The 19846-nt window shown below is 35.9% G+C and overlaps 2 protein-coding genes across 3 annotated transcripts; one reads left to right on the top strand and one right to left on the bottom strand.

Annotated features, from left to right (window-relative positions):
- Positions 1–874: 874 nt before the first annotated feature.
- Positions 875–8560, top strand: LOC132164192 (isovaleryl-CoA dehydrogenase, mitochondrial). Its single transcript, XM_059574629.1, has 15 exons — positions 875–1143; positions 1531–1614; positions 1709–1766; positions 3157–3281; positions 3372–3416; positions 4245–4293; positions 4401–4510; positions 5594–5670; positions 6202–6252; positions 6351–6415; positions 6523–6677; positions 6779–6819; positions 6903–6957; positions 7878–7934; positions 8091–8560. Exons 1-15 carry the CDS (start codon positions 1042–1044, stop codon positions 8235–8237), a joined length of 1221 nt encoding a protein of 406 aa, XP_059430612.1. The 5' UTR covers positions 875–1041; the 3' UTR covers positions 8238–8560.
- Positions 8561–10255: 1695 nt separating this feature from the next.
- Positions 10256–19735, bottom strand: LOC132163540 (auxin response factor 4). 2 transcript variants are annotated; one of them, XM_059573857.1, is made up of 12 exons: positions 18816–19731; positions 18643–18699; positions 18243–18428; positions 18063–18147; positions 15228–15318; positions 14832–14996; positions 13203–13322; positions 13028–13103; positions 12336–12501; positions 11507–12243; positions 11236–11426; positions 10256–10741 (listed from the first exon to the last, which is right to left on the bottom strand). In XM_059573857.1, the coding sequence occupies exons 1-12, from the start codon at positions 19155–19157 to the stop codon at positions 10558–10560; spliced, it is 2400 nt and encodes a 799-aa protein (XP_059429840.1). In that variant the 5' UTR covers positions 19158–19731; the 3' UTR covers positions 10256–10557. The 2 variants fall into 2 exon arrangements, with proteins under 2 accessions (XP_059429840.1, XP_059429841.1); XM_059573858.1 differs by lacking the exon at positions 10256–10741 and having other exon boundaries at positions 11293–11426; positions 11527–12243; positions 18816–19735.
- Positions 19736–19846: the final 111 nt, after the last annotated feature.

Below are 19846 nucleotides of genomic sequence, written 5' to 3'. Positions count from 1 at the left end.
TGGCCGGCTACCCCGGTGGTTAAAAATGGGGTGGTCCGGCTACCTCTATGGCTTTTATTATTTTTAATTTTTATTAAACTTTAAATAATAGTTTTTTTTATTATTATTTATTATAAGTACCAGTGTTCAATTTGTGGCCCTTGGATTTCTTATAAAAAATCTTGGCCATTAACTGAATACCCTCCAATCCATTTTGGACTGGAGAGGACTATTCCCCATTTAAAATAGTATCAAATGTATATAAACATTTAAAAGGTATATTAAATTCTTAACAACGTTATTAATAGCAGTTTACTAATTTAGATTAAATTTTATATATTTTTTAAAATATTTATAAACACTTAACACTATTTTAAATAGGTTAAAAAATATTTCTTTCCAATTAATTTAAAAGAAACTTCCGTCCTAACCGAAGCACAGTGATCATCCATGCCAAGTACTGTTAGAACGAGAATAAAAAACAAAAGTACAGCTAGAACAAACATATTTTGGGTCTTTATCTATATGATCATCCAGGTCAAGTACGGCTACAACGAATATATCGGAAGCGTACGTCGTCATACTGACTTGTCGGATAAAATGTCCAACGTCAATAAAAACAAAAAAATGGGAAAGTTTAAATATTTTTCAAATTACACAGAATTAATAATTTTTTTTTAATTTTTTAATTGAGATAATATCTCTCTCAAAATTATTAAAGATTAATTATCAATCATCCCAGTAAAAAATAATATATAGTTGATTACCATTTCAAAATTATAAAAGATTAATTATCAAAATTATTATTATTAAAAAAAAAAAAATGTTTTAAGAATGATTGTGCGATAAAGATATAGTTGATGATTACCATTTCAAAAAAAAAAAAAAAAAAAGATAGAGTTGATTACGGTACTCTTCTTCCATATCTTCATCATCTGCATCAGGCTTCTCCATCAAAAAAAATCCTGTCTTTCACTGAAACGAAAATCGTAGAGTATTTATATAAAAAAAAATAATAATAAAAAAAAGGAAAAAAAAGAAAGAAAATCATATAGAGTGACTATGCTATTTGCAGCGAGGTCTGTTCGTGCCGCAATTTCCACAGGGAAGCGACACTTGGCTTCCTTTTCTACCGCTTTTCTCTTCGATGATACTCAGATACAGGTCTCTCTCTCTCTCTCTCTCTCTCTCTCTCTTTCTCTCTCTCTATATATATATATATATATTGTATTTGAGATTTGGTTGACAAGCGCTAATGTTTTTTTGGTAAAAATATCGAACAACTGGAAAGAGATTTTGTATCATACAAAAAGAAAATAGTGACCGATGTTTGTTTTCAGTGAGCTCTTCAAATTTTCATTCAAATAAAGCTGTGAAAAACCTATTTGGCCTGATTTAATTTCTATACAAAATAGGAGGCACGTGTAATTTTTGGATTTCTAGTAGATTTCTCTCTGGAATACAAGAAGAATATTTTTTGTTATTTTTTTTTTTTTCTACTTTTGATAATGTCTATAGCATTTTTGACGTATTTCTATGCATTGAATGTAGTTCAAAGAAAGCGTTTCTCAATTCGCGCAACAGAACATTGCTCCTCATGCGGCAAAAATAGACCAAACGAATTATTTCCCACAGGTCTGTATATGTCGAAGTTTTTGAATGTTTTAATGTAGTGGTTGAATTTTTTGTGTGGTTGAAATCTGAATGTTTTTTCGTTTTCTTATTTCAGGAGGTTAACTTATGGAAACTCATGGGCGAATTCAGTCTCCACGGAATTACAGCACCAGGTAGAGTTTGTTAAACTAATAATTTAAGTGATTAAATTTATCTTTTTGGCTCTTTCTATGAGCTTAAGCTTTTAGGATAACTGGTGATTTAACATGATATCAAAGCCAAAGATCTTGGAATCGAACCTTAACTCCATCAATTCACCCTATTTGAATTAAATATTTTACGTGTTAAGCCTCACATATTGAAAGGAAATTTGAGCCCACACGTGAGTGAGAGTGTTAAACTAATGATTAAGTGATTAAATTTACCTCTTTGTATGAGCTTAAACTTTTAGAATAACTGGTGATTTAAGTTTCATCATATTGAAGATTTTTGATTAAAGCACCATCTTCTATTAGAGTCTTATCTACCTTTTTTTGGAAGATCTCCACCAATATCCATTCATCTGGGGCCTATTTTTTCCCCCTCTTTTTATATTGTCTTTGATTATGGATTATACCAAAATTGACAGAACTATACTAGCAGTTTCTCAAAGTGGTGAAGTATAATAGGATTACGTTGATAGCATCATGCAAAGATTGTATGAGTAACACAGAATTAGTTATTGAGGGTCACATTTGATGGCCAAATTTGATTCTAGTGTCGAAACTTTTCAGTTGGGAAAACTCTTTGACGAGATGTGCTTGCAAACATTGTGCAAGTAATACAGAATCAAATGCTTTGCCTTTTCAAGCCTTAAGTTTGTTTTGATGTTCTCTAATTAACTAAAATGAGAGAGTTTGAGGTATTATTGGTTCTGGATTGATTCTGCATTATTATGGCATATGTTTTGCTAGTTTTGGTATGAATTCTTGGGATGGTTTAGTTCGGCTTTTGCAGTTACCATTTTCCACCAGCTGTCACAACATTCAAATTCGGAATCAGACGATGCATGTGACATCCTTGTTTGAGCTGCAACTAGTGCTCCGGGCTACATATTGATGTCCTGTGCACACTCTAATAGGGAACATACGTAGAAGAATTGTTTCCAAGAACTTCTTCTGCAGTTGGTTATGAGCTTTTGATATGAAGCTATAGATTTGACTTACTAAGAATGATTTCTTTTGGATTCGTGTCCATGGAAAGGTTCATCAGAAGGATATGGTTTCCAAATGGATAAAAGTAGAGCAAATTCTTCCAGCTCTCCCTCCTTTGCATGAATATGTTTTACAATGTTATCGTTTCGATGTAAATTTATGCTTACTATTATATTTCCAGAATATGTTTTCTTCATTAAGTTAATTGAACTAAGTGTTTCAATTTCCGTCATTAAGAAACTTTCACGAGTCTAGTCCACTATGTAGTATTGGTTCAGCAATTTAGTGCATTCTTTAATCGTAGCATATGCATTTTAATCATGTTCTATCACACTTACTTTTCAAAATTTAACTCTTGGTTCTCTTGTAGAGGAATATGGAGGGCTTGGACTTGGTTACTTGTATCATTGTATTGCGATGGAAGAAATAAGTCGTGCTTCTGGGTCTGTTGGTCTCTCCTACGGTGCCCATTCTAACTTGTGCATTAATCAGTTGGTAATCAAGAGAAACAATGTTCACTTTGTAATAATATTCAGACTGTCACTTAACTATTTCTAACCCCCAACTTTTCCTTCCTGTTTGTAGGTGAGGAATGGAAACCCTGCTCAGAAACAGAAATACTTGCCAAAGGTTCTACAGTGATCCATTTCAAAGTTATTTATTTCCCTTTATAATATTTACAGCCATGCCTTATTTCAGATGACAAATAGTAGCGGACTCCAATTTGATTTATTGTACTAATGCTGCCTTCTGGACAACTTCTATGCTTGTGAAAGATAACAATACTAGAAGAAAATGAATTATATTGATGAAAATGCACATTATCTATTCTGCTTCTGTTATTACTATTACTTTTAAGGTTCTCCTATGCACAAGTTTTTGTATACTCAATCTATTCAACTGCCATAGCAGTTTACAGTAGATACCAAACCTAGCATGGTTTTTGCCTTGAGACTCGTCTTGGGGCAATATGAAGGATGCTCTTATATCATTTGACATCTTGCAAGACCAGTCTTTTGGACATGAATTTGGGATAAATGTTGTTTAAATAAGTTTTGGGGATTTTTTTTTTTTTTTTTGGGGGGGGGGGGGAAGGTGGTTTTGTGGTGCATCGTGCTAGGCTGTAGATAGTTGACTACTACAATGAGCTAAATGATTTGGTCTCTACTGATTTATCAATACAAATAGTGGTTTATGTGAAAAACTTTATATGCCTTTGCATAATCCATACTATGGTCTTGGTAATCTGATAGTTAAATTTTGATAAATAAGAAAAAGGGAAAAACCCAGGTGAATTGGATTGAAATTTGCAAGCTCCCCCATATTTTCAACTTCCTATATTCAGATCAATTTCTCTAGTGTCTTTGACTCATATCTTCAACTTCCTATATTTAGACCAATTCTGTCTAGTGTTACTCACCTCTTTTCGGCTAACCAAGTGAATCTCTTTTCATGAAGCTTATCAGTGGGGAGCATGTCGGAGCTCTTGCAATGAGTGAACCCAATGGTAACTTATGTGACAACTACTCTGTTTTTGCCTTATTTATAGATGTTGTTGAGGATTATCTAGCTTTCCTTTATGTAGTTTGGCTGATTTTTGTGTGTTGTCTTCAGCTGGATCTGATGTTGTTAGCATGAAATGCAAGGCTGATCGTGTAGATGGGGGTTATGTTATAAATGGGAACAAGATGTGGTGCACCAATGGCCCAGTTGCTCAGACATTGGTATTTTTATTGGAATCTTTTCCTCTGGTTATGAATGGCTCTTTTGTCATATCTGATTAGCTCGTTGTATGCTCATTTAGAGTGGCAAAACTTTCATTATATGTATGAGATATTTGTCAGCCCATATATAGCGTCTGCTTCAAACCTATAGTTTCAGCTTATTTTCTCATGAATGTGAATAGGGTTTTGAATTTTCTATAGTTCACTGTGGCAAATAGGCTAACACATTTGAATAAATACAAGAATTTGTTTCATGATACTATCATAAAAGAGCCATTACTTTCTCTGCGTAGTGGTCAACTCTCTACTCTCTCATGATTGAACTACAGCAAATATGGAGGGATGTGACAAAGCAGTATACAAGTTGAGGGTTGGCAATTATATTTGAGAGTCAAATAGATGCAACCTTCTGCTCTATGGTATATACGCTGTAGTATTGGGATTAGTTCTCTCTAGTAATATTCAGGTTATGCCCACCATCATCGACGTTATGTATCAGTTGTCAGAACTCACTATTTTCTGAAGCGGCTTCTTTAGCATACATGTATGAGCTTTATTAATAATGAATATGAACTCGGTTTTGTTTTGTTTTTTTGTTTTTTTTTTTTTCTTGGGTTCCAGTTGACAAGATACTAATATTGCCTTTATCTTTGCCAATTAATTGACAGCAAGGACAAAAAGCATGTTGTCAAAGGTTGAAAATAGATATTTTAAACAATTGAACATATGAAGGCACCCTTTAATATTAGAGAAAAAAAATGCCTTAAATTTTTTTATGTCTTTGAGAGTTAACCAGTTATTTTTGCTTCTGAGCCATATTCTTCTGCATGCAAGTAAATCATCTACCAGCTTGTTTGGGTAGATAGTCATACATCATTTAGGTTCTAACTGCATTTTTTCCTGAAATTAAGGGAAAGGAAAGGAAAAAACTATTTTCCTTAAAAGAATTTTGTTTTGCCTTGTTGCAAGGTCATATAAAATTCTTTTTTAATAGCTTATATAACAATCAATTTGGCTATCTTGGCTGTACTAGTTTTCCTATACATACAAATTTGTTGCAACTGATTTGTAGAATTTGGCCAGGTTGTTTATGCAAAAACGGACATCACAGCAGGGTCGAAAGGAATCACAGCATTCATCATTGAAAAGGGAATGCCTGGGTACTTGCACTGAAGCTTAGTGGTTCTCTTTTCAAATGTGCAAGTCCAACTTTTTATTGAATTTCATTTGGAAATATACTAGAGCAATTATCTCATTTTAAGCTATAGTCAGTCCAAGAGTGGGCTTTGCAAATTGGGCCTGATAGATGACATGTATACTGTTTTCGAATAGCATTAGTATGAGCCAGAACTAGTGCTTTTGATGGTGCTTAAACTGTTGGACCACCATATACATGATCGAAGTTATTTAAAACATGATTGTGACTGCCATGTCAACTGTAGAAAGTGTATGTCAAATATATAAGTAAAAAATTACTGCTGAAAACAAGCTGGGATGATTTCCTTTCATTTATGTCAAAATGATACTACCATGTTTTCCGAAAAGGATAAAATGAAGATGACTTGAAATGATTAAAAGCAAATACAGTAACAATCTGTATTTTTTTTAAGTGTTGGAGTATGAAACAGAAACATCTTGAATCCTTGTTTCTTTTATGAATGTTGTTTTATTTTTTTTATTGGTGACTGCAGATTCAGTACTGCCCAGAAATTAGACAAACTTGGGATGCGAGGAAGTGATACGTACGTCTCCTTTGTTTTAAGTGAAATTATCCATGTTAAAGTCCTATGCTGGCTCCTCTTACCCTTTCTTCTACTAATAATGGCAATGATCTGAGCAGATGTGAGCTTGTCTTTGAAAATTGCTTTGTTCCAGAGGAAAATGTTCTTGGACAGGAAGGAAAAGGTCTTCTTGCATTCTGTAATCTCATAATTGTGTTATTGGAAGTAAACCACTTCAATGGTGTTGGGTATGCCATGATATTCTAATGTGATGGTTGTCTTTGATTTCAGGAGTCTATGTCATGATGTCTGGGTTAGATTTGGAGCGGCTTGTATTGGCATCTGGGCCTCTTGGTCTCATGCAGGCATGTCTTGATGTTGTTCTTCCTTATGTTCGACAACGAGAGCAGTTTGGCCGTCCAATTGGAGAATTTCAGTTTATACAGGTCTGTGATTATTATTGACACTACTTTTCAGTTAGATGTTGTATAGTTGATATATGTGCGTGTCTTTAGCCCTTGTGCTGATTATTGACCTGCAATTACAGGGTAAAATTGCCGACATGTATACTTCTCTACAGTCCTCAAGGTATGGGATTCTGATTTAATGATGCGCTGTTCTTTATAGTCATTAATTTTTTCACATGGTAGAAGTTTATAACTTTTTTTCAGGTCCTACGTGTATTCTGTTGCAAGGGACTGTGACAATGGAAAAGTTAACCCTAAGGTGCCCTTGAATCTTAATTTTCTTTTCTTTTTTTTTTTTGGGTTACCTTTATTTTTTCTTTATTTATTCTTGTTCTGAGTATTATTCTTCAGATTTTAGTGTGTTTATTAATATTTGAATTCTATTCAATATTTTCCTGTCCTGTCATTTTCAATTCATATGGTGTGACATAAGGTAGACAGACCAGTTTTGAATGCAAATACTGGCCACTCTTTGTTTTCTTTGTTTTACTGTATGATTACTATTATTCATCCTTTTATCTATGTGAATGCGGAAGTGTGTGAGCGTGACATACATTATTGGCCTTTTTTATAGATTATTCTTAGTATAATCTGCTTTCCAAAATCGTATCAGCGCCTGTTTTTCTTTGAGTTCAACCCTTGTTTGGATAATCGCATATGTTCCTTTTGTATCCACAAAGCCTGCATTCATTTCAAGGTCATTGGGTGGGTCTGCGGGTATTTCTACGTACGTTCCATATAAATCGTTGGCTCACTTGGGATACTTGGTTCTCCAACATTTTGTCTAGCTTTTCTAACTTTTTGAACCTTTGTTCTTCTTTTTCTACTGATTAACGGATTCTCTTGTATACTTCTTGTTGGGGCTATCTGTGCTTTTTCAATGAGATTATATATATATAAATTAACATATTGACAAAAAGATATCATCGAATATTGTTATAATTGCCATCATGATAGCAGCTATAAAACACATGGCAAAATCTAGGTGGACTGATGATAGAATTTCCAGGCCATAAAGCTCCATGCGGAGGATCAGTTTCTATATATTGACATGGTTCCATAGTGTTAATCAAATGTCAAGAAATGCTGCAAAGTTGAAGAGCAAAATTATAAGGTTCTCATATAGTGGCATAGGATCCTTATACTGAAATATAAGCTAATTTATATACAAATTTTCAGGATTGTGCTGGAGTTATACTTTGTGCAGCTGAAAGAGCCACCCAAGTTGCTTTGCAGGTGAAAGCTCACTGCAGTGCTTCTACTTGTATCCATTTCTTGTTATGCTTATATAATGGTTGAATTTGGTCAGTTGATTCATATCTAAAAACAATAGACTATACCCGTTCAAGTATAATTGCTGAAAACTAATTTCTTTATTTTCAATATTTGCAGGCTATACAATGTTTAGGCGGTAATGGATATGTGAACGAGTATACAACAGGTCGTCTGCTTCGAGATGCCAAACTATATGAAATTGGGGCAGGGACTAGTGAGATCCGAAGAATGATTATAGGTCGCGAGCTCTTCAAGGAGCAGTAGATGAGAAGCTGTGCATTTTCTTTGACTTGCTGGACTGCAGCATCCCCCAGTAATCGGTTTCTGCCGTCCATGACAGTCACATAAGCAGCCCCCTGCTGTAGGAGTTTTCTTTACGGTAAAACTTGGAATTTTTTCCCAAGAAAAGAAAATTTCTGATAAAGATGAATATTTGCTGGTTTATTGATTGAATACTGGCAAAAAAGTAAAGAAAGAAACTTTCTTTAATTAACAGAAGCTGAGCTTTCTTCTGCCTGTAGAACATTTTTCTTATGATGTCTCTCACTAAAACCACACTGCTCGCTTTTGAGCATTTTGATTTTCTACCCAAATGGCTACATTTATACGACAATTGTGGTGACATGGTAGAATTTCTGAAAGGTTTATCATGGATGTGTATGGTCTCAACAGCCAGAGATCAAGCTGAGGAATTGGAAACTATTTTAATGCACAAGGAGTTTTCAAAGCACTTTCCATTCAGATTCTAAGAGGTAGGCGTGGCCAAATTAACCGTCTACCAATTACCGACTGTCGACCGAACTGAAATTAATTGTCAACCGACTTTTTTGGTTTGAAAATCGGTATGGATTTTTTATACTAACGTAGGTTCGGTTCGGCTAATCGGTATAAAATCATTTTTACCAGTTAACCGAACCAAACCAACGTCGATATCAAAAATCCATAGTGGGCATTCGTTAAAGCTTGTAACCAATTTGTGAACATTTAAAACCCTAAGAACAAAAAGAACTTTTCATTGAAAATATATGTTAGAAAAGTGTTACTCATTAAAGCTCTTTATTTTCGTTAAAGTTTCAGGCTTATACAAAAAAGTTGTTATTTGGGCCCCAAAGATTGATTTTAGCCCAAAAAAAACATGTTCAATAAGTTATTTTAGACTTGTTAGTCCAAAAAATATGTTGGGCCCTCAAAACAACTAATTTTTGGCCCATTTAAAAATATCATTGTCCCAATTAAAAAAACCTACAGTTAACCGAATACTGAAAATTACCGAAATTTTCCAAAATACCTTCTTATATATAACCGACCAATAAGATTTTTCTGAACCGAACCATACCCACCCCTACTAAGAGGGGTCCTAAGAGGATGTTAGAATGATCTAACTTAAAAGGTTTCTAGAGTTTTCAGGAACCCATAGTAATCTATCATCCTCTGGGGGTTGGGGGAAGATTAATTCTTAGAATGGAGTCCGCTCTAGCTTATGAGAAAATAGAGAACACCATATTTGAATACCATCTCCTTGGGTTCTCAAGAATCAAATATATATATATATATATATATATATAACAAGAATCAAATATATATATATATAATCAAATCAACAATCTTTGTTATCGGCAAAACGGGGGCTGGGATTGGACGTGAAGAATGATGCTTGTTAATGGTGATATTAGGCAAAAATTTGAGCTGGCCAGGTTGAGGTTGGAGTTGGAGTTGGCTCAGAAGGAAGCTATTGACTTTGAGGGGGCCTCTTGCTCAAACAGGGGGAATATTTACATGCTTAATGTTTCCATTTCTAAGGCAGATGAGGCACTTTTCAAACAAAAGGCAAGTAACCAATGGTGGCAATTTGGGGGCCCAAGATACCTCTTTCTTTCATAGATTGCATAAATTGTGGCAATGTGTGAAGCTTACGTTATTGGGGAACACCATATGAAAACTTTCCAAAGGAAAAATCCTTTTGAAGAGATAATGCACATAGAGAAAAGTTTGTTAATGCTTTTTAGAGTATTTTTCATTTCTTGTTTGAAAAATTGTTCTAATGTAATACGATGATGATGAAAGTAGTTTTGAAGTGTTTGTTAATACCTTTCTTTATTTTAAAAAAACCAAAAACAATTTTCATTTCTGCTACCAAGCAGACCGTTTTGTTTATATCTGAAAACACAATCCATATTTTTCTGCTTACCACAAATTCCATTTAGAATCCATCAAGAACAGCACACCCCTTTACCTCAGCGGATTAGGTCTCCTGGCTGTGATGGAACCGGTTTTACTAGTGATTGGTCCAAGAGAACTGCTTTTATTTTCTCCAGTGTCGGAAACCCTGGAATACACACCACACATAGAGCAATCTATACCCATTAAGGCATTAACTAGTAACACTACTACACACCCATCATAATAAACCACAGGTTTTGTAAGAGTTTCAATGAACCCTTCAGATTCCTGCGGCGCATGTAACTTCAATGTTCTTCAGAGTATGTGCTAGTGACAATGGCAACTACTGAACTCAGAACCCACCAAGTTGCACATACAAACAGAGCAAACGTAATAATAATATTACTTAAGACAACACAAATCCTTAAACCCGGATTACGGTTGGAGAAGAATCTGGCTGGCCCACTGACGAAGACTTTGACGCTTCCATGACCACCTGTGCTTGTTCCAAACAGCTCTGAGTATCATCACTGATCATTCCGATCGTCATCTTCTCTACTTCTTCTCGGGTATATATATGGATCTTGGACACCACATTACAGAACTCGCTGCCACCAGAAAAAAAGAATCAACATATTTGAAAATCGTTAAAGGTTGTCCAAAAGAGCCACAATAAACAAGGTTCATAGTGACATCAGGTTCTGTTTCACAGAGTGATATAGATAGTTGTAAGTTCTCTACCTACTCCTTCCCACAGCTTCAATTTCATATAATTTCTGTCTTAACATATATTTAAATATATAATAAGTATACCACTTTATGAATCGGCTGAAAGAAAAAATAGATTCACCACATGAATATGCATGTCAATATTGAATTTCGCAATATGCACATCTCCATAATGTGCTCTATTATGGTGTGAAAACTACGGGTTCAGGAAATGGCAGTCTAACCATATTGTCATTATCAATAATAATAACAGTAAACAATAATTTTAGAGAGGGAGAGAGCAAGGTGATAAATGCATTTGATTTGGTTACTATCATGCAATGAGCTGGAAAAACAAAAAAACAGAAGGTTATTCCATAGCAGAGATACTTACTGCCATGGGTCATCCCCAACAACCATTACGTCATTCTCGCTGTCGGTGTACAAGATCCGCCATCCTTTATCAGGATCTTGTAGAAGACCTTCCATGCTAAAGAGCCGCTCTAGTTCAGTCAGCAGGTCACCATATCCATTCAGTCTTGAGAGATCAATGGCTCTTCCTACTAAGCTTCCTTGCTTGTGAACCTTCACTCATATTACGTAACATAAGTGGGCGAGTAAAGAAAGGAACGTAACTATCCAAAGTTGCTGCTATTGTAGCTTACCTTAGTACAACTCCTCTTACCAGAAACATGTGAGTTAGGTGTTTCCCCAGTCAAGGAAAACCCAAAAAGTTTACAGCCAGTCACATTCCCATTAAATTTTTCATCTTTTGTGTTTCTCATATTGGCCCCTAAATTTGGGGAAGCAGACACATTTTCTGCTGGCGTATGCTCATTTGGTAGACTTCGCATTCCAAATTCATTCGTTATAACCCCTGTCTGAACAGAAGATGAGTTGAATGAGACATTCTCTCTTGGTAAGTTACTTGCATAAGAGAGCATTCTGGGATTTTTGCCAGCTTGATGCATGTCATTATAAGGAAAATATAAGCTTTTAAGGCTCTCTGATTGCAGGGGGTAGAAATTGGGTTTGGGTTCTTGATACACGTTGAAAGAATTGCAACCAGGATTCAGCTTTCCCCAAGCATTGAATTCGGATTTTCTTGTCAGAGATCTCAATGGGCATATTTCTTGACCTTGCAAGACCTTCGGAAATCTATCAGATTCCGCAAAGCCTGTGTAAGTGGTGGGATGAGTCTTCAAAAACTCATTATTATTAGACTTTCCTACTCCAGTTGATGCTCGATTTTGATGTGCAACGGATCGCATCTCAAAATCCAGCAGGCGGTTCACAGTATCACATCCATAGAATGGTGATATGAAACCTACATTTTCTTGACCTTGCAAGACCTTAGGGGATCTTACAGACTCCTCAAAGTCCAAATATCCACCCCCTCCCGCTGCAAGAAAAATCAGATTTCAAAGGCACATGAATTAGAAAATACAAAAGAATTAAATACTAATTTTACCATCTGAATGAAAAGGTTCGTACCAGTGACAGGGTTGTCAGGCGGGGTTGCCTGCAGACTTGTCCTCAGCTTTTTAAGCCGTGGGGAAGACTGAATGCTCAAGGGTGGAAGAGAAACAGAAGGATCAATCTCCCAAGGGGAAACTCGATCTTGAGGATCACTTGCAATATCTTCATCATCCCATCTGACCTGTTGGATATTGTAAAATGGATATTATTACCCAAATGGTCACAACACGGTCATTAGAGAACTGTAGTTTTTCAAAGTAAAGTTCATAAAGCACACAAAAAAATAAAAAAGATTATGTAGCGTATTCATGAGATACACTTTAATGGCATGAGAGCCGTGTCCATTGATGGGTCCATTAGGAGTCATATCTACTTCATTTCAGACCGAAAGTTCAATTGGATGGACATAAAAATCTTCATATAAAGAGTGGTTGCCGGGACAATTACTTGATTGCAAGATAAGAAAATTGGGATGGATCATCATGAGAAATTTTTAGCTTTGGGAGGGGGGGGACTTAGTACTAAGTTGATAGAAGAATAAGAGAAGGTACACCAAAACAAGTTGATAAAATGGTGCATATTCATTCAATAAGAGAATAGCCTAAAAAATATCCAAGTAAAATTCACTGTAGTTGATAAAAAGGTCCCTCAAATTTACGAACATTCACTATAGTTGATGATTTTTAAAGAAAGATAACAAAGCTCACCATCAAACATCTCCACTTGGAGTTAGGCCATCTGTAGGGATCCAGGTCACTTATTCCAGTGACTACGCCACTACACCTGTGAGAAAGCAGAATCAGACATTATATTCTGAGAAGAGAACCATCATGGGGAAAACATGTTGGTCAAGCTATTTAATCAAATCAAAACACAGAATACCTTCTTTCTGGCGAATCATCCATTTCAAATCTCATTTTGAATCTTGTCCCAATTGTCACTGGATTTGTGATACTTTTGACATATTTTTGGTAGGATATGACAAATTCTGCGTGACTTGCCCTGCAGTTCAGCATTTTTGAATATGTTAAAAAGAGTTCTTTCTCGCCAAGTATATGCCTGACAAAGCATGCTTACAAGTTTCCAAGAATGCATCAACAACAAAAACCTTTTTCCTATTCACATGCATGTAACTGCTATTACTTTACATCACACGATTAGTGCTTCTCAATTTGGGAAGACTCCAAAAGGCACAAAAAGAAAAGAAACTAAAACAATGATAAAAGAAAAAGAAAAAAAAAGTGTTCAAATGGGGGGAAAAGAGGGAACAAAAGATTATCTTGAACAAGGGGGTATCGTGGAGAGGCAGTTTTAGAATTCCTACTCAATGCCTAATTTCTCAATCAATCTCTATTCTTGTAAAAGAGATAATAAGGTTAAATAATCTCTCTCTCTCTCTCTCTCTCTCTCTCTCTATATATATATATATATATATTAACACACCCTAGATTTATTTTTTCTGTAATTTTCATCATCTACTAAAATGTTTAATATAACTACTGGATGTGTCTTGACATATATCTTTCTAGTTTCCTCGTGCTTGAAACCTTTTAAACTACTTACCCAATAACCAAAAAAACCTATTTAAGAAACTGTATATATATATAGCCCCTGAGGCATGTATTATTGGGAACAGGATCCTCTCTAGTTCAAATGAACTGGAGAATATCCAAGTAGTTATAGTGGAGAGGTATTTTTGTCTTTTCACTTTTTGAGAGGACAAAAATACCCCTCCACTATAACTAACTGGATATTCTCCAGTTCATTTAAACTGGAAAAGATCCTAATTTGTACTATTGGAGGATTCCCAAATAACTGATGCAGCCACCTTTGAACATGGTTGGGTCCATTGTATGGAAATGGAGGTCCCAAACCCATCTGCAGAGACTTCCCAATGAAAATCTTACTATAAAAATCACATTTGTAAAGCTGCTAAAAGTTTCCACCCACCATTCCAGTACACTCATATATCTAGTCATACACCTTGAAACATCTGCGAAATACCAATAAATAAACCAACTGCCTGCAAATTCATTGAGGCAACAGGGTTGTGAGTTGTAGCTATGTTCTACAGTCTCAATTAAATTAATTCCATTCAGATGTTTATGGTTCTCTAGATCCAGTAGATAAGTAATGTCTTCTTGGCAGCACTATATTGCCTTTACCAAAGAACAAACAATATGATTCATTTTCCCTTTGCTTTCTAACTTTCTTTATTTCTTTCCAGCACATAAGTTGCAACTCGACCTATAATCCACATATAGGTTTCACTGCCCTTATCAAGCCTTCTCCCTTAAATCATGAGGTTAATATTGAAGACACTAGCTAATTCAAGAACTTAGTAACCACACAAGCCTTAACCCAAAAGCTGCAATGAAGTATAAATGCATGAGCTAAAGTAACATATTAAATTCTTAGCCAGAGGAATAGTATAGAAAATCACAAGTTTAACAATAATTTTATGTTCATTTTCTTAGGTTAAGTAAGCAGATAATTGCCAATGGATAGTACCTTGGACTGTAGAAAACATGAAACATGCTCTTTGCGGATATTGCATTGGCTACTAGAGAAAACGCTTTTGGATAAGAATTCTCATTGCCAACAATTGAATCTGGAAGACCGTTTCTAGGTCGAACAGCTCTTCTAATTCCCAACCTCAGCTCTCCATTTTCACCTCTACAAAAGACCACCATGAATTATTGAAGATATTAAGAATACTTGATGGTGGACACAATGAGGGACATTTGGACACAACATGGAAAACGAGGTTTTCTAATTTTGTTGGCATAGAACTGAAAAAAAAAATGTAACATAAAATTTACCTTCACTCCCAATGAAAAACGAAATGGACTCAATACCATGTGGTGTCCAAATGCCACTATAAATTTGATTTAAGTTTATATATACCTCAAAAAGAGCACTGCATCCCCTGCAACCAGATTCTTTTGGCTTACAAAAATACTCCATCCTGTAGTGAGCAGATGCCGCCTTGGCTGACCTGACAAGTAATACAACATTGCACTACATCAATATTTGGGCGATGACTTGAAATCAATGAAGTCATTTGGAAAAGTCCTCTAATTCTATAGGTCAAACTCAGGTAAAGTTAAAGGAAAAATCGAGAAGCCAATCACAGTCCAAGTCTAAGAAAAAAGTTAAGTGTTACTATTGCAAAGAGTATGGGCATTACAAAGCCGAATGTCCGAAGCTGAAAAATAAAAGAGTAGATGATAAGTTAAGTTTCTCTTTTGTTGCTGGTGTTGTCAAAGAAAAACTTGAGGGTTTAGAACTTATCCTTGCAATTACCGATTCTGATGGTCTTTTTAACAAGTGGGTTCTTGATACCACTTGACATTCAATATATCCCCTAAAAGGAATTGGTTTACTACCTATGAGCCAATCAATAGTGATTCAGTCTTGATGGAAAACAATATAGCTTGCAAGATTGTTGGTATTGGTACAATAAGAATAAGGATGCATGACAAAATTGTAGGACTTTGACAAATGTTCGACATATACCAGATTTGAAGAAAAATATTATTTCTTCAGGCACTTTGGACATCCTTAGATATAAGTATTCCAGTGAAGGTAGAGTCATAAGGATTAGTAAAGGCTCATTGGTTATGATGAAAGGTAACCAAGTTGATGGCCTCTGTTATCTTCAGTGCAATACAGTGGCAGGTTCAACAGCTGTGTCTTCTTTAGATGATCTAGATTCAGACACTACCCGATTATGGAATATGTAGTTGGGTCATAAGAGTGAGAAGGGCATGACAATCCTAAGCAAACAAGGGTTTCTTTGTGCCTAGAAAACATGATCGCTTAACTTTTGTGAGCATTATGTCTTCGGGAAGTAATGAAGAGTCAAGTTTAGCACAAGTATCCACAAAACGAGTGATACAATGAATTATATCTATTCAAATCTTTGAGGTCCCTCCTAGGTTCCATCAAAGGATGATGCTTGGTATTTTGTGACATTTATTGATAATTATTCAAGAAAAGTTTGGGTTTATTTTCTGAATAAGAAAAGTGTTGTGTTCGTCACTTTGAAGCAATGGAAGACATTAATTGAAAATCAGACTAGGAAGAAAATTAAGTGACTCACAACAGACAAAGACATGGAATTTTGTGGTGCTGACTTTAATAAATTCTATGATGATGAAAGCATCGCTAGACACCGTAAAGTTAGTCAAACTCCACAGTAGAATGAGGCTGCTAATCGGACGAATAGGACTCTTTGAAGAGAGCGCATTGCATGCTTTTGAATGTTGGGTTATCTAAAGATTTTTGGTTCAATTGTACTCCATTGACAGCTATTAATTGTTAAACTTCATGCTTGTTACAGATGTACAAGGTTTTAGTTTTAATTATGATAATCCACAAAAAAAAAAAAAAAAAAAAAGCAAAAAATCCAGTATTGCGACTGGAAGACAGAGAGACAGATTGGGCCACCTTAGAAATATGCTATGCAAATTTGGTTGCGTATGCACTTACTGTGGCAGAGGAAACTAGGGTTCAGAAGCCTTCCACTTATTCAGAAGCTATTACAAGTAGTGAGTATGCACAATGGGTTGCCGCAATGAATAAGGAGATTAAGTCTTTTCAAAAGAACCAGACATGAGAATTGGTGAAATTGCCTAAGAGCACTAAGACTATTGGGTGCAAATGGATCTTCAAGAAAAATGAAGGAATCCCAAAGGTTGAGGATGTGAGGTTCAAGGCACGCTTGGTAGCAAAGGCTATAGTCAAAGAGAGGGGCTAGACTTTAATGCAGTTTTCTCTCCTGTTTTGAAATATAGCTTAATTCCCATGCTGCTTGCCATGATTTCTTTATTTGATTTGGAGCTTGAGCAACTTGATGTGAAAACGACTTTTCTATATGGTGAGCTCAAAGAAATTATCTATATACATAAGCTAGAGGGGTTTATTGTTGAAGTAAGAGAAGATCATGTTTGTAAATTGAGAAGATCATTATATGGTTTGAAACAGTCTATGAGGCGGTGATACAAGTGCTTTGACAGCTTTATAGTTGGTCATGGTTACTCTAGAAGTAAATATGACAGTTGTGTGTATTACAAAAGATTGTTAGAGTGTTCATTTGTCTATTTGTTGCTCTATGTGGATGATATATTTAATGCTGCTAAAAACATGTTAGAGACTAAGAGGTTAAAATCTCAGTTGGGTGATTATTTGTATCTTTCTACAATACTGCCTAGTAGTCCTTGTTTTGACTGAATTTGGACTCCTCTTGGCGACCAACTTTGAGTTCTATACAAAGGACATTAGCTTCAACGATTTGGTGGAAAAAAAAGAAAAAAAAAATGGTAAACGAGAGCCACACAATCGACTGCTTCAACTGCAGTTTTGTATATTAGTGGTGAGCCACACCAAAGGTTTAGAGAATTAGAGAAATAGTTCTATATTGTCATAGTTCTCTTTTGTGTTTTTGTTGGGGCCGAATCTCTTTTGTGCGAAATTGAGATTCGGATTTATTGAGGCTTGGGGTTCTGAGAGTTTTCTTCCTACTACTAATTGTCCTCCGTCATTTGATTAAGAATTTTCTCCTAGTTTTCTCCACCTATGGATGGAGGCTTGTTAAGCCGAACTATAGGTTTCTTGGTATCTTGTGTAATGGTTATTCTTATTCTGTTTTTTTCTGCATTTTTTTGGATTCTAAAATTTATTTTGTCACAACAATATTTCCATCAATTAGACATCACTACAGAGTTCTATCAGAAGTACCTCTATAAATATGTCGAAACCTCCATTCCACCCCATGGAGGTCTTTGGCGACAAGCTCTTGAGAGGGCCTCTGCTGCTTATAATCCTGCAATAAAGGAAATTCACTCATGTTAACAAGTCAAATTTATCAGAGCAAATCAGCTAAGATATCTATTTAAAACAATATCTTAAGAGTCACACCAAAGGAGGGAAACAGTCTTCAGCAGCTCTTCGAGGAACAGAGAATCCTCCATGGGTGCTGGTATCAGAAGCGGTAAGCGTTTTGCAGAACATGTGAGGGGTAGACTTTGTAGGTGATCCTCCACCCCCCTCCTCATCCACCCCCAACTCTTCAAGCTCTTTGCCATCTAAATTCTTACCCGCCAACTGCAGAAACCCCAGAATTGACATCATCAATACAATTACATATTTGTTTGAGCAAAAGCGTATCCCAACAGAAATTTTGATTTCAAAGCAATAAGAACCTAAGAAGTCACTAGAATACAAACCGCTTAATAGAAAAGATAAAATTTTTCTTCACTTCTATAATATCAGTTTCTAAAAACCAAGCTGTTGTTATAGTATCAATTAAGAATCATACCTCTGGCTGAGGAAGCAAGGTAACCTGTGTATAAACCTCATCATTCTCCTTATTAGCCTGTTTCAAGAGAGAAAAGAAACCATAAACAAATTAAAAGAAACAAAGAAAGTGAAATTGTGGGAGAGGAAGAAAGCACACAAAATTGAGTCTTGAAAAAGAAACACAGAACTCACAAGTAGTTGGACATTGACAACCCTGCAGAAGATCTGAGGATGGAGATCAAAGCTTGGCATCTCCGAGGGGGAGAAAGGAGAGGATGAAGCTGCCTGTTCTAAGTGACCTTGAGGGAAGTAGACAACCACATTTCCTTTCTTGGGCAGAGAGGTGAGAGGGCCAGCACAAGCATGCCAAAGCTCCAGATAAATGGAGGAAGACACAGGAGCTCCCGATGAATTCGAAGAACATGAAGAAGTCGAAGAGGACAAACAACAAACACATGCACCCTTTCCACAGTCCCCATTGCAATATGCATTCTTCTCCACCTCAGTCACTGCATGGTTCAGATCAATTTCCATGAACACCCCAGTGCGGTTCTTGTGTGGATGAATAGAAGTACAACCAAATAACCAACCCACCCACCAACAAAATATTGAAAAGAAAAAAACAAAAAACAAAAAAGAAAAAAAAAAAAGGAGGGGATTAGAGTAATCAAGTGGTCATAAGAAGAGTACCACAAAGGAAAAACTATATAAAATTGGAAATGGGGTCAAATCATGGTAAGGAATTCATATTTTTGAGGGGTACCCACAAAGCAGAAACAGGAGAGGAATGGAAGCGGATGAATAGAATTATAGAAAACAACAAGAAAGTCATGTTTGGAGGGATACCCAGCCAGAGGGCTAAAAGATGAGAAGAAAAAGAGATGGGTATCAAATAATAACAAGAAATTCAAAGTATGATTCCTCCCCCATTTGCAGGTACTGAGAAGAGGGAGCAGAAGCAGCAGACATAGACAATTGCATAGGAAGCACAGAACAAAAGACGATAAAAGCCAATGCGGTAGTGGCTTTTGGACTTGGACTCTTAGAGATAGAGAGAGAAAGAGAGAGAAAGAGAGAGAACTGTGTTGGGTGGGGGGGACAGGCTAAGACAGTACAGAACCCACACTCCCCCACCCCCCCCTCTCCTTTGCTTTGTCTAAGCTTTATCTTTTTCTATATCTTTATAAATATTTTCTTTCACTCCCTCTAAGGCCCTCCACAAA

Source organism: Corylus avellana, chromosome ca10 (genome assembly GCF_901000735.1).
Source record: "Corylus avellana chromosome ca10, CavTom2PMs-1.0".
NCBI classification, from domain to species: domain Eukaryota; kingdom Viridiplantae; phylum Streptophyta; class Magnoliopsida; order Fagales; family Betulaceae; genus Corylus; species Corylus avellana.
The sequence above is the reverse complement of the archived record's forward strand: the minus strand, read 5'-3'. Positions and strand labels throughout refer to the sequence as shown.

Excerpts from the sequence above, each read along its gene's own strand:
- LOC132164192 (XM_059574629.1), top strand. The coding sequence starts at position 1,042 with ATGCTATTTGCAGCGAGGTCTGTTCGTGCCGCAATTTCCACAGGGAAG. Across the intron at positions 4,511-5,593 it reads GCCCAGTTGCTCAGACATTG|GTTGTTTATGCAAAAACGGA; the intron begins GTATTTTTATTG and ends GAATTTGGCCAG. Across the intron at positions 6,416-6,522 it reads TCTTGGACAGGAAGGAAAAG|GAGTCTATGTCATGATGTCT; the intron begins GTCTTCTTGCAT and ends CTTTGATTTCAG.
- LOC132163540 (XM_059573857.1), bottom strand. The coding sequence starts at position 19,157 with ATGGAAATTGATCTGAACCATGCAGTGACTGAGGTGGAGAAGAATGCA. Across the intron at positions 18,148-18,242 it reads AAGACTGTTTCCCTCCTTTG|GATTATAAGCAGCAGAGGCC; the intron begins GTGTGACTCTTA and ends CCTTTATTGCAG. Across the intron at positions 12,244-12,335 it reads GCCTGACAACCCTGTCACTG|CGGGAGGGGGTGGATATTTG; the intron begins GTACGAACCTTT and ends TTTTTCTTGCAG.